General features: G+C 34.8%; 1 protein-coding gene across 4 annotated transcripts in view; it reads left to right on the forward strand.

The window, feature by feature from the left end:
* The window catches only part of CPNE3 (copine 3), a 28482-nt gene that overhangs the window by 6611 nt on the left and 8007 nt on the right, over positions 1-13864 (forward strand). For 3 of the 4 annotated variants that reach the window (XM_017826487.1, XM_017826486.1, XM_017826488.1), the window contains 8 exons: positions 2729-2868; positions 3486-3665; positions 4864-4938; positions 5397-5468; positions 6270-6353; positions 7949-8038; positions 11314-11412; positions 13394-13480. In XM_017826487.1, the coding sequence (XP_017681976.1) occupies positions 2737-2868; positions 3486-3665; positions 4864-4938; positions 5397-5468; positions 6270-6353; positions 7949-8038; positions 11314-11412; positions 13394-13480 (819 nt within the window). In that variant the 5' untranslated portion in view covers positions 2729-2736. Of the gene's footprint in view, positions 1-975; positions 1116-2728; positions 2869-3485; positions 3666-4863; positions 4939-5396; positions 5469-6269; positions 6354-7948; positions 8039-11313; positions 11413-13393; positions 13481-13864 lie in introns of those variants that run through there. The other variant, XM_017826489.1, reaches the window with a different exon arrangement.

A 13864-nucleotide genomic window follows, 5' to 3' on the forward strand; every position in this document is an offset into this window, starting at 1 on the left:
ACTATTAAGCTATCATCTGGACACATTCTGACGTGTTTTACCTCCCTTTATGGTGTACCCTACGTGGAGGACAAACAGTTGATAGCTTCAGAAAAGCAGAGGTTTTAATTAAATTTGGCCAATGGGGAGCATAGCTACTTTAATAACAATAACTAATTAAATAAGTGAATCTCTTGTTATGTGTTGTAACTTACTGGCAGTCAAAACTGATCCTTACCAGAGCCCAAACAATATAACCTGTCCAGATAAAGTTATTCCAGAATCCCAAATGTGCAAGTAATCTAGTCAGGTATCTAGAATATTTTGCATTTGGGAAGTTTTGCTTTGGTATCTGGGTTTTAAGTAGAGTATCCTTCACTTGGATAAATGCATGTTCTTGTTACAAGTTGTCTTTTAACTAATATGGATGCAATTATTGCATCTCAAATGACCATTTGTGTTTCAGGGAAGGGAAGCAGCCTTTTTACTTTTCCTTTCTCCGTGCTGAAGGATGCTTTTTGCACAGCACCTCTTTTGCTAAATCTACCCTTTTTCTGCATTAGATGCATAGTGGGAGAATTGATGACAGGGAGGAGGAGAGTAAGTAACAGAATCGATGTGTTCATGTGAGAAAATACTTGATATATAAGAGAAGTAGGACATGTGTACACACACACACACAGAGGCAAAGAAGAAACGCTCAACATATTTTTAGGGTGACTGGGTGCTATCCATTTACCAGTGATTTTGGAAATACTACCTTGACAAAAGAAATATGGCTGCAAGTGCTTTCAAGGACTCCAAATAATGAGAAGTTTCAGGCAAGTTGAAGCAAGAAAATTTTAACTGGTTTGAGAAATAGCTCTCAATTCAAGTTTGAATTCAGTTGAATTTCATGAAAACCCATTTTACTTGCTGTTGCAGCAGGTGTTAGAGCATCATTTTGTCAGCAGAAAGTTGTTTTCCTGGAAACAACCATTAAGGAACTGTATGGTCTGCACTGGTCTGCACTGGATTCTGTGGGAAAGGCACTGCTTGTTAATGAGCTCAGCCTGGCAGCCAGGAAAGTAATAGGGAATGGAAAATACCAGAATAAAAAGAGAACCAGAAAAAAGGGGGCAAACTGCTTTTAAGAGGTATGCTTTCTAAGCCTAAAAAACCATTGGTTTAAAAACTATTCAAATGCTTAGAGCTTCCCTTTTTTCCCCTGAAGGACAATGACTAAAACTGGGAACAAAAGATACTCAAAGATGAAATCACATTTAGGTGTTTGGGAGATGCAGAAAGATTTCCATGAATCTTAAAAATAAAATATATGCGTGCATGTTTGAGTGATTCCTTTATAGATAATTTATATGTACTTCAGTCTCCAAAAAGTCCATCACTAAGACAGCAAAACAGAGATGAGAGGCAGCAGGTGAAGTGTGCCCTAGGAGTACAAGAAGCCTCTGGAAAATTTCCTCAGACCCCACAGTGTTTTCTTTCTCCTGTTTTTGGTTTGTTCTTCCTCTTTTACATGTTCCTTTCCCTTTTTGCCTCTAAAAAAATCCATTCTTATTTATGAAAAGTCTTATGAATACAATGAAAGGGAGAGAGATGGGTTGGGTTAAGTATAGTTTCAAATTCAAATACACCATGTATATGATGCAAGTAAGCTGGCTAAATAGAGGCAGATACCTTTTCTTCTACCTTCTTGAGTGTCTGATGCAATTTCAAGATAAATTAATCCAGAGGGATACTTTGTCTAGACTGTAGACTTACTGGAGAGAAGGAAAACCTGAAACTAAAGAGGCTTGGGAATTTCCAAGATAGTCTGCTTTACCTGTATCCTTGAAGTGTATAATTATAGAGAGGCTTATATATATGTATATATGTGTGTGTATATATATATATATATATATATATATAAAAAATAATCTGCTGCTCAGGCCTAACTGGGCTTGCAAATGCATGTTGTCCCAGCATGGGAATGAAGTAGTTTCTGTAGGTTTGTAATATTTACTGGTCTTAGTTCCAGTGGAAAATGATAGAGACACTTAAAGAGGAAATGTAAGAAGGCTTTCTGTTGTTCTTTTTATTTAAATGAAGCTCCAGAAAGAGCAGTTCCTCTTAATTTTCAGTTGCTACTTGACTTCAAAGTGTTTATCCCTATTATAAAAACTTGTAGTTGTTTTTGTAGGTTTACTGAAGCAAGATCACCTGTTACCCACCTAAACTCCTTTTCTGATTCTACTGTGCTCGTGGTTTCAGCATTTTGCTATAAAAGTTTGATGGAGGAGTATATTATATGACTTTTTTCCTTATTCACTGAATTATTATTAATATCTACATTGTAGGATACTGGCATTCATGTAGGCTTTACAGGATTTAATTCAAAGCTTGTGAAGTTTTATTGTCAGCAATTCAAACCACTGTGCTTTCTTTGAGGTATATCCCATTTTTCATTTAGTTCCTCAAGCATTCCAAGAAACCTGATCTTTTTTTTTTTTGTGTACAGATTTTGAATTTAATTTGAATTTAATTAGAAAAAATTTTTTCTACCTGTGTGGCAAAGCTAAGAGTGAGACGTTAATAATATTGTAATGTTGGTACATCATAAATCCTTAAATTTGCATTTTTAGGCTCAAATCATCACTCCTGACAAGCTAACAATTCTAGTGATCAGACAGAGAATTAATGCATTGTGACAATTCAGTTGTTTGCTTTTTAGTCACTTTAAAAAATAATGATTTCTGTCGCTGCTTTCTAGTTTAACAGATGGCGGCACAGTGCGTGACAAAGGTGGAGCTGAGTATTGCCTGCACCAATCTCTTGGATAAAGATGTTGGTTCCAAGTCAGACCCTCTGTGTGTGCTTCTCCAGAACACAAGTGGTCAGCAGTGGTATGAGGTACAATCTGATGCTTCTCATGAATCTGCTAAAAACACTTTCTAACTTGTGGGAGCTTTTAAAACGCTGTAGTGTACGATTTCATTAAAATATTTTAATTTTACACCAGCACCTCTGAATACTTTTCATTAGATTATGTCTCTAATAGTTATACAGGCAGCACACTAATGATTGTTTTCTATTAAATACTTACACCTGTATGATTTTTAGCACCATTCCCCCAGCCATGTGTGGCCCAACAGAAGAAGCTTTCTAAGTGCTTAAGTGGGCTTTTGTAAATACGGTACTTCCAAAACTAGGGTCTCATCCTGGATTTGACAACATGCGATTCTATGTTGGTCTTCCTTGTGCAGGAATAGGTATTCCTGCAGTGAGGGAGCGATGGAAAAACAGGTTCTCAAATATCCTTTACTTACAGCAGTGGTTTTTGTAATATGATATGTATATAAAATATAATATTTTGTGATATATTTTATATTTGATGAAAGGTTTGTAGGAAGATATGGCTTTGTACTTTATAGTAAGATCTTTTGAACATCTTTAATAAAATGCTATTTGATTTGCATGCTTGTTTAGTTTGTGAAATCCTGGATAAAGTGGTATCTTTCTAATTGCAGGTTGATCGCACAGAAAGAATTAAGAATTCCTTGAACCCAAAGTTTGCCAAGAAATTTTTAATTGATTATTATTTTGAGATTGTTCAGAAACTTAAGTTTGGAATATATGACATTGACAACAAAACCTTTGATCTGAGTGATGATGACTTCTTAGGAGAATTTGAATGTACGCTGGGACAAGTAAGTATGGGGATGATTTGCCTTAGAATTGAGAAAATATGAGTTATTGAAAATCATTACCAACTTTCACCTATGTTCTTGTGTAGTTGAAGTACTCTTAAGTTGAATAGGATTCCCTTAACTTATTTTTTCAAGCCTCAGTTCAGTGAATATACATTTTATTTGCAAAAGGTCTTGAGATGATGCCCTGAAATGTATTCTAGGATGGCAATTGTTAGATTGCTATCTGAAAGTAAGTGGACTGTCAATGAGCACAAAGTAGTAATTGCTGTTTACTTACTCTAATACTCAAATTCTTTTTTTTTTTATGCTCAATAAAAAGAGAATTGGTGTAGAAGAACATATGAGTGTACAATATGTACACTATGTACAATATGTACAAGGGCCATATTATCCTTGTAGTCTGCTTTGCAGTCAATGCAAGCAGTGATCCTAGTTCTGCCAGCTGCAGATTTTACTCCAATTTCCCAACCATATTGTACTATTGGTTCTATCAGAATTGGGCAGCTTCTTTTTAACTTGTTCTTTTGAATAGATTCTTCGAAGACACTTCTCGGGAGAGTTGTCTTGGGATTTTTCCTGCCCTGTGTCTAAAGTATTTTTATTTTAAGTGCATTATGAAGATGGAAGAATTGTGAAATGCAATTCAGTATCAATTTAAAATTAATCAATCTTTTTTAAAGTAAAGAAGAACCTGTAGAATGAGTAGACATACTTCTGAAGAAGAATTACTTGAACAGGGTAAAATAAAATCTGCGAGAAAGAGGGCAGGGCGGAGGTTGTTGTTTGTTCGCATGACAGACATTGTGTTTACAAATCTGTTTGCTGAAGCCATTTATGAGATATGCCTTGAATGTGTTTGAAGGGTACATATAAAAACCTTAAGAACAATTTGAGATTGGAACTTAGGATGTTATCTTTGTCCATGTATGTGTATCATGTTCCCAGAAAACATTTAATTTCATATTACTCCTGAAGCTCTGCATATGTTCATCTGCACATGTATTTTAAAATTTTGAAGTGTGTCAGCTATTACCTGTTTATTTATAGAAGATTATGGGAAGTAAATGCAATGCTTCCATCTTCAGGATAAAGGAAAAATTCTTAAAATGAAAATACCTCACTACTTCATTTCATTCCTTTGAAAATCTATTAAATTGCATTAGTAATGCTTGATACTGAAATTTTGTCTTGGCAGATAGTTTCTAGCAGGACTCTAACTAAACCGTTAGTACTTAAAAATGGCAAACCTGCTGGAAGAGGAAGCATTATGGTAAGACAATTAAGGAAATAAATCTCTTCAGAGTTTATCCTTAAATGTTTTTGTGGTTGTTTTTTAGTTGGTTGATTAGTGGCTTTGACACCATGTGTCTATTCTATAGTGCTGTAAAAAATATTGTAAAGTGTTTTTTTTCCCTCCACTAATATAGCTTTGTCATCCAATAGCAGCCCACCTTCTCTATTATAAGTCCCATCACATACATCAAAATAATTAGGGCATCTGCTCTGCTACTATTTGGGGAATATCTTTGTCAGTGCCATCATCTATGGTAAATAAATGGCATGGAATCCCAATATCAAATGAAATTGTTCTCTCTCTCTCATTTTTTTTTATGCTTCATTTGTGAGAAAACATTATTTTTTTTAATGGAGCTATTATAGGAATGTTGTGAATATGATAAAACTGTGCAGTTGCTCAATGAAAAATAAGTATTTGGTTTACCTACCTAGATTACAGCAGAAGAAGTGAAGGATAACAGGGTGGTTGTATTGGAAGTAGAAGCAAGGAAACTGGACAATAAGGTATTTAAATGGTTGCTGTTTCTTTGATAAAGTAGTAAAATCAGAATCTTGTCAAAGCAGGAAACATTTAAGTTTTCATTCTCATTTTTGCTTAAATAATAAAATCCATTAAGATATTTCTTAGGCTAAAAACAAAATTGAAGAAAGATTGCTACAGAGTAATTTCATTGACTTTTGAAATGAATTATAATGTATTTCTGAGTAAGAAAATTGCATTGCAGGGATAGTCCATGAACAACATGCTCCCATTTAGATGTAAATCTTTACATTTATTCATAAATATAAGGGAGTTTTGGTATATCCATTGGTTTGAATAGCTATATAAATGGTTACCTGTTACGTCTCTGAAATAAATGGTAAAGAGTGTACTTGGTGTGTATCAATTTGTTACATTAAATATATTGGGGCTGCCTAAAATTACTATATTTAGAAAGACTTAAAAAGTAAAATTAAAAAGAAAATTGAAAAAATGTTTTTATTTTTACCTTTTGATTTGATTATACTTCTTTTGAACTGGATGAAATCCCTAATTTCCTGTCTATCCATTGTAATAGTTACAAGTATTCTTTTAATTGAACTGTCAAGTATTTGGTATGTGGACACTTTTATCCTAAATTGAAGGACATGCCCCATTTTCTTTCTCTTTTTCTCAAGTGGTAATATAATCAGACTTGTATTTCTTCATCTAAAGCTTTTGTTCCCTGAATCTACTTTTTCTTAACCTAAGTGTGTTTTAACTAGCATTTAATGGTATTCATTCTACAGGCTATTCTGAGATAATTGCATGTTCTTTAAATACAGGATTTTTTTGGAAAGTCAGATCCTTATCTGGAATTCCACAAGCAGACTGGAGATGGAAGCTGGGTGATGGTTCACAGAACAGAGGTAGGATATTTTCAGTTAACAACCAAGAAACTAAAGTTATTTGATTTCCAGTGTGTTACAGCACTAAAGATACAGTGCCTTACATAAATAAGTGAATGGCCTGGGAGTTGACATGCAGACCAGTTAGAAATTGCATTAACTCTTTCACTGTTGTTTTTTTTTCTCATAGAAAAAAATCTGTCTTATTCTCATTATTCTGATTTTGATTTATTTGAAAGGAAAATACTTTGTTTTTTTTTTATTTAACTTTCTGCAGTCTAGGAGAAAACAAGTGTTTTGAAAAGGTACTGCACACTCATATTTGTCTCCATTCTACCCAGTGCTGGGGTAGGACTTAGGCATTCATGCCAGTGTCACCTGGCTGTACAGTTTGCTAATGAAAGTAATTGTGCTGAATGCTTGCATAGCAAGGGCAAGCCAAGGAGAATGCTGGGTGAGGAAAAATGTGCTTGAGCAGCAGCAGCCCTTCACCCAGGAGGACGTAGAGTAGTCCAGTGACAACAACTGACAGGGTAAGAGCAGGTTCAGAATATCTGACTGTAGGGGAAGCTCAGGGCCTAATCACAGCTGAAGTACATTGGAAGTGGTGACCATATTCATTTTGAAGCATGAATATTGAGGAAGTATAAATCCTTTTTGTGTCAGACTTCTAAAAATAGTTTCTCTTGTGAGGTGGTTCTTCTGTTTAAGCTGTGTCTTTTCCATGAGAATTTCAGTCACCAATTTCAGTAATAAATCTAGAATTTGTTTTCTAGCCTAGTGGATTAGTTCTTTATGTTACAAATTTAAAACCCTCTTTTTGGTACTAACTATTATTTTTATTATTTTCATTTTCAAGAGGGAGATTTCTTTCTCAGCACTCCTACAGTGTTGGAAGTAATACTATTGTTAGGTATTATTAATCAAGGAGTGCATGTTGTGTGTAGTTTCTGGTTCTTTATAAGATGGTTATTTGGTGTATTGGGTATATTTACAGATACTTACCAGGTGATAAATTTTGAAGATCCTTCAGTATTTGTAAATAACACTTATTTAGCGTTCAGCTTGAGAGGCCTTTTGTCCTCATGCACGTTTCTATTTACTATACCATGAATTTCTTGAGGAAATATTTCCATAAATGGCATTTCAGAATAAATAGTAAGTGAATTGCAACCTCCAGAGCACTGATGTATTCAGAAATTCCAGTGTGATATTGTTCCACACTTTTTTTGGTAACTCATGCCTTTATATATGTGTGTATATATGTATGTATGTGTGTTTATTAAAAGAAAACAACCGATATCTATTTATATAAGGATAAATTTATTTTTTACAGTGTAGTGTCTGAAGGATATAGTGGTTGACAGTGAAGTCTAGAAAAATACAGAGCTGAAAAAGACCATCTCTTTTTGAATGATAGTATTGCATGTTAAGAGTAGTTTGTTTATATACTATATATACTAAGATTCAGAGTGCATTGACAGCAGCATTAGTCAACTGCTTTTTTGCATACAAAAATCATGGCATGAAGGTATGACCCATTCTGATGATTACCTTCCAGTCTTGTGAACAGTGTTGTTCTGGCCTTTTTTTTTTTTTTTTTTTTTTTTAAACAGGTCATTAAAAATAACCTGAATCCTGTTTGGAGGCCCTTTAAAATCTCTCTCAATTCTCTATGTTACAGTGACATGGATAAGTCAATTAAGGTAATGTGTATTAAATGTGTGTATCAATTAATGCATTAAAAATGGGAATATATAATAAAGGAAAAATGTGTTATTCTAGTTATTGCTTCTTTTTGTTTCAAGTTTAATTGAAAGTATTAGATTTCTTATTTCAAAGTCACAGATACACTTGCATGTTTTAGGGGGGGGGAAAAAGCAAACAATGTGCATTTGTGAAGCATTATCTGGTAGAAGTTGGTCTTTGAAAGTCTGGGAAACCAGTTGAACACAAGTATCTTTGAAACGTCCGATTCAGTTTCTTGTTTTGGTTGTATAGTTGTAGCATTGCATCAACCAATATTGGTGGTGTTCAGATATTGTATAGTGAAAGATGCATGGTAAAGGCTAGTATATGCTTTATTCTATGTAATGGATCTTGTAATACTTTGTTATTGGTGCAACAGGTAACACTAATGAAATTCTTAATATACTTACTGCCTAATATACCAGGCATAACAGATGTGGACCAGATATAATTTATGAATACCAGTTTTAGCAACGTTTTTTTTCTCATATAAAACTGGACTTTCTCTCAGAAAATGAACCAAACCTATGAAGTGATAGTTCTACCAGGGCTGGTCTTTAGTGCTTTGTATCTTTAAATTTTATCTTGAATAAATTGTGTTTAGCTTCTGACTGTTTTTGTTCAGAAATCCCCTTTAGGGGTGGAATTGAAGCTAAATAACCTATCAAAATGCCATTTAAGCTCTTTATGTTAGAAATCTAATATTTTAGCATTTGAAAAAGAGAACAAAAAACCCAAATGAAACAAATCACTATACTTGCTGTTCTTCCTCTGGGAAGGAAAACTGAGAGCATGATTTGCATGTGGCAGATATTAGTCATATGACTTGAGGCAGTCCTGGAAAATGCTTAGCAGCCACAGGGATCTGGGTGTTACAAGCACCTAGATGGATTTAAATACATATTTATAGAGGAGACTAATGAGCAACTTTACAAGCCCAGAACCTGCTTCCCTTACTGCTTCTGTGTTTTCTCACTCATTCATTTCCACTTCCCTTTTCCCCAAAATAGCTATGACAGCTCTTAAATCTCTGTATAATGTAAATATATTTTTCTTTTTCAATAAGCAGCCATACTAGAAGTATAGACCATTGATCTAAATGTATGTATAAAGACTTATTCTCAACTCTGCCATCATTTTAATAAAGTCTGTTTTGTCAAATTTTACCTCAAAAGTGTAGGTTTTTGTCTGGAGGAAATAGACTTGATTTGGACTAGTGAACTTGCAGACAGCAGTAGGATTATGCCTTGACTTAGAAATTCAGGAACTATCACTTCAAACATTAAAATGCAGAATTGTATTATAATGTTATTGAAGGATTAAACAGTACTTTTAACACTTTTATGTGCACACAGTTGCATGCATAATGGGCTGTTTGTCATAGTAAGTAAAACCTGCAATTTTTCCATGAGTGGCTTTTCACCTCTTTAATGTCTTAGTTTGTGTATCCCCAGCAATGCACAAACCAAGGTAATTCTTTATCTTCTGGATTCATTTTTATGTTCCATGTGAGTGTGTTTGCACTCAGTGAAGTTTTTGTGTGTTGAAAATGTGAGCCTTTCATCTGGAGCAAGCTGCCTAGTTCTGCTGGGAAAAATATATATGTGCAATTTTATCACATGGTTCCATAGAACTATTGTGTGTCCAGGGGAACATACATGGAAAAAAAAGTTTCTCTCTTGTCTGGAATAAGTATTAAAAATTGGCTTAGATGGGTCAAATATGTCAAGCAAAACAAACTTTGACGTCCTTGAAACAAAAAAGAAATAACTACTAACTGTGCTAACAGGTGTCCTAACTATTGGCTCAGGAATTGTCTTCAGTTTTAAATTCCGGATTCTGAAGCACTTGGCTGAATATTTGATGGGCATAATTTATGGCATTCAGAAGAATTTACATAGCATCTGCTATGAACATTAATTAGTCCACTGGTTGTGTAGCTGTTTTTATGAGATTTAAGTTGCTGTTCAGTGCATGTGCATGCATTTATTTATTAGTGCATTCAAAATGTTGTAGGAGTAGTGCAAACTGCAACAGGCATGTTCTATGCAGTAGAACTCCCAATCTATACATCATGTTTTGTACTTCAACATTACTGTTTGTTTTCAGAAACTTAATTTCTTTCAGAAGCTCAAGGGTATGTTGAAGTTGTTTGTTTTACTTTTTTATTTCTAACTGAAATGTTCAAGTAGTTGGTTAAATTGTTTCTTGAACGTAACGTACAATATTTTCAGTCTTGGAACATGGACATGAAAATAGCTGTTTGGTTTAAGCCATACATACTCTGACAATTTTTCTTGAAGTTTGTTTAGATTCCAGATAATGTGGGATTCCTACTTTGACTCTTGATTTATTATTGTTACTATTTATCATCTTTATTAAATTATTTTAATACTTTTTCTGTGACTAACTAGCATGTCTGTGTTGCTGAACTGAAATAAAATGTCAGAAGTGGGTGGAATTAGCATGTGCTTTTATAGATAAATAACCAGCTTTTTATATAGAAATGCAGTTGGATCACATTCTTAAAGAGGAAAGAAGTTGCTTTTCATTTCTTCTGCTTTCTTTGGTAGATTGGGCTGTTAAAAGATACATTGATTGAATAGTAAAGCTTAGCATTAAACTCTTAACACAGAAAAAGAGATTTTTAGTTGATATTCAGATCCATGAAATGGGGATCATAGTTTTAACAGATCCACTGTTTAAATTTGCTAATCTTAAAAAAAAAAAAATCAAATATTGTTTCTAGATTTAGGGCTGAACCTTCATATGCTTATAAATTCTGGGTTATTTTGTGGATTAATAAAGTAGTATGAAAGTGTTACTAAAAATCTCATGATTGCGAAATAACTGATTTACTAATTTTTTAGCTGGATGCTCAGATGCATGATAAGTGTAAAAAAACCCTACATTGTTTTTCTATTCTTCCCAGCACCCCATCACTCTCAAAGCATAGTTCAATATAATTGATGTTACTTGCTCATACAACACTACGTAGTTTTCTCGTCTCCCTTTCACTTGAGTGGAAGATTAAATCTGAAACTGAGTGTATTGGCTTTTACTCAGTCTTGACCTGTGCTTTTTAAATGCAACTCTGTGCAGTTCTTAGACTTCAATGCGAGGAAAAACTCAGTGATGTGAGAAAAATAAGAATGTTTTGAATGTTCAGGTTTGCAGTGTTTATTGGCTTTGTAGGGCCATATCTGTTACTAACTCTATTGCCTCCTTCTAGGTTGAGTGCTATGACTATGATAATGATGGGTCTCATGATCTCATAGGAAGTTTTCAAACGACAATGTCAAAACTGAAGGAAGCATCTCGGTCCTCACCTGTAAGTCTTACATAGTCTAAGCTGCCTGTGTGTTCTTGATAAGATGTTTTAGTCATTTTGGAGCAAAACTTATGTCATCTGACTTGCAGGTGTTGAAGCTGTGTTAGGCTACTACTGCTATTGTAGTTGAGGCGAAATCATCATTTACATTATGCATCGATTTTCCTAGGATTAATATCTTGGTTACAGTTTTTTGTATTACATAGCTAAATACCCAACCATCAATACAAATTTCACTAATCATAAAAATACAGAAATGAAAAAAAATTAGATTGTCAAAAGACAGAATGCAGCACAAATTTAACTACTGTTTAAAGGGCAAAGCTTGTACTGTTATTTTCAGGTTTTACTGAAAATTATTTTAAAAGTGTGGCACTTATCAGTTATCATGCATACATTGATGAATATGAAAAAAGTCAGTGTTTATGCCACTGCACAAAAATGCAACTGAATGTGTTAGTCTAGGTGGCTCTTCTTTAAAGTAATATTGCTTTTCCTGATCCTACAGACTATAACAATTTGCAAACCTTTTAATAGGCAGGGTTTACATGCAGAAGACAAAAGTTAGCTTAACCACCTTGACATAAAAGCACGTACTTGTTTTCAAGCTATGATAGTGAGTTCCTGTGCAGTGTGAAGTGTGTTATGTAAAGGCTCCTTGAGAATACAAATATCAATTTTTATTGCACCCCTAATACCATAATAGGTGCAGTCTCTTTTAATTTAAATAAGAGATATTTTAAGTTATAATCTGTGCCTGTGCTGTTTTTGGAAATGACTTAAGGAAGTTGTTTTGATAAGAACTGTGGCCATACCTACTCTAATAATGTGTGATCTGATTAATTTGTTGTCTGTAAAATATTTCTAATGCACATTAGAACCTGACTTTATATACCCCAAGTGTGATCTTTGTTTACTCCCAGAATTCTGACATCAGTTGCACCTATGGGAGATTTGGCACAACTTTCTTCAAGTTTACTTGAGGCAAGCATAGATGTGACTGTATCCTCAGTTGCTGAAAAAACTGATCTTGTATGCCTGAAAGGGATGGGAAGCTTTTAATTATCTGGAGAACTGCTGGTCTTAGTGTGGAGTTTTTTTCTCCTTCCTGTAAGGTGTATCTTTTCCCCAAGCATCCTGTTAGCAAGCTCTGGTTGGAGGATTATAAAATGTAATGGAAGGATTCTCAGTGCTTCTGTGTATCTGTTACTAGTGAGTACCTCACCAAATGACATAGTACAAAAGCAAGTCCCTGAAAGACAATTTCCATCACATAGAAATGATGCTGGTGGTGAAATGTCTAAAAAAAGAGGGTAAGCAGAGGCATGTAGACTTCTCGAGTCTTGTCCTTGTTAGTGCGTTTTTTTCACTTGAAACGAGTTGCAAATTCTCTTTGTAAAAAATTAACTGAAGCCAAGCAGCAGAACCTGTTCCTGTCAGTGAGCCAGAAGGCATGTCTAGAATACTGCTTCAGGCTGTTCATGAACCAGACACGCTGCATTGTGCCATCACGCAGCATTGATGAGGGCAGGAGCTGCTTAACCTGGCTAGCTGTCTATTGTTAAGGTATTGGTTTAGTTGATGAAGCCTCGACAAGTGATTTTGGAAAACTTAAACATATAATTCTTATTTCATACGTTACTGCCACAGCTGCTGGAAACAGTGATGCTTTGCTTGATTTGCCATGTCTTTACCAAGTGGAAAATTGTTAGCAGAATCCTCAGAGAGAAAATAGTACAGAATTTCTTTGTCCAAACAAACATATGACTAACCTTTTGGGTAAGAGAGGATTTCTGTCCTGATAATGATTTTTTTTTTCTCTTGCTGATATTGGGCAGGCTGGGTTTAATTTTGCTTGATTGTGAAATGAACTGCATTTTTAATACAAGCCCAAAGTACCAGTCCTAGAATAAAGGATTATTAAATTTGTTGCATAAATGATATTATAGCGTCTCTGTTGTATTTATTTGCATTCATGCAGGTTGAATTTGAGTGCATCAATGAAAAGAAAAGACAGAAGAAAAAAAACTATAAAAACTCTGGCATTGTGAGCGTTAAGCACTGTGAGGTCAGTAATATATTCTGGTATGACTCTGTGTTTTAAAGCATAACAACTCTCATCTAATATCTCTTCACCTTCAAACTGTAAGAAACTTTAAAATGCCTGTGAGTTCCAGACACAGTAAGTATTTGGGGCCTCTGGTGGTCTAGTGGTTAGGGTGCAGGACTCTCACCGCTGCGACCCGGGTTCGATTCCCAGCCCCCCGGGCAGATGGAGCTCGTTAGCCCTGTGAGGCAATCCATCTAAGAGAAGGTCGCTCTAAACAAACCTACATCCTGGGGACCTCACTGCCACTGTCCGAGTTTCACTCGGCCCCGGCAGATGAACCTCAGGATTAAAGGGTGGGCTCAGTTCAGCGCACGCTGTGTCTCACCTAAAAAATCCACTGCG

This window comes from Lepidothrix coronata, unplaced genomic scaffold (genome assembly GCF_001604755.1).
Source record: "Lepidothrix coronata isolate B3197 unplaced genomic scaffold, Lepidothrix_coronata-1.0 Scaffold127, whole genome shotgun sequence".
Taxonomy (NCBI): domain Eukaryota; kingdom Metazoa; phylum Chordata; class Aves; order Passeriformes; family Pipridae; genus Lepidothrix; species Lepidothrix coronata.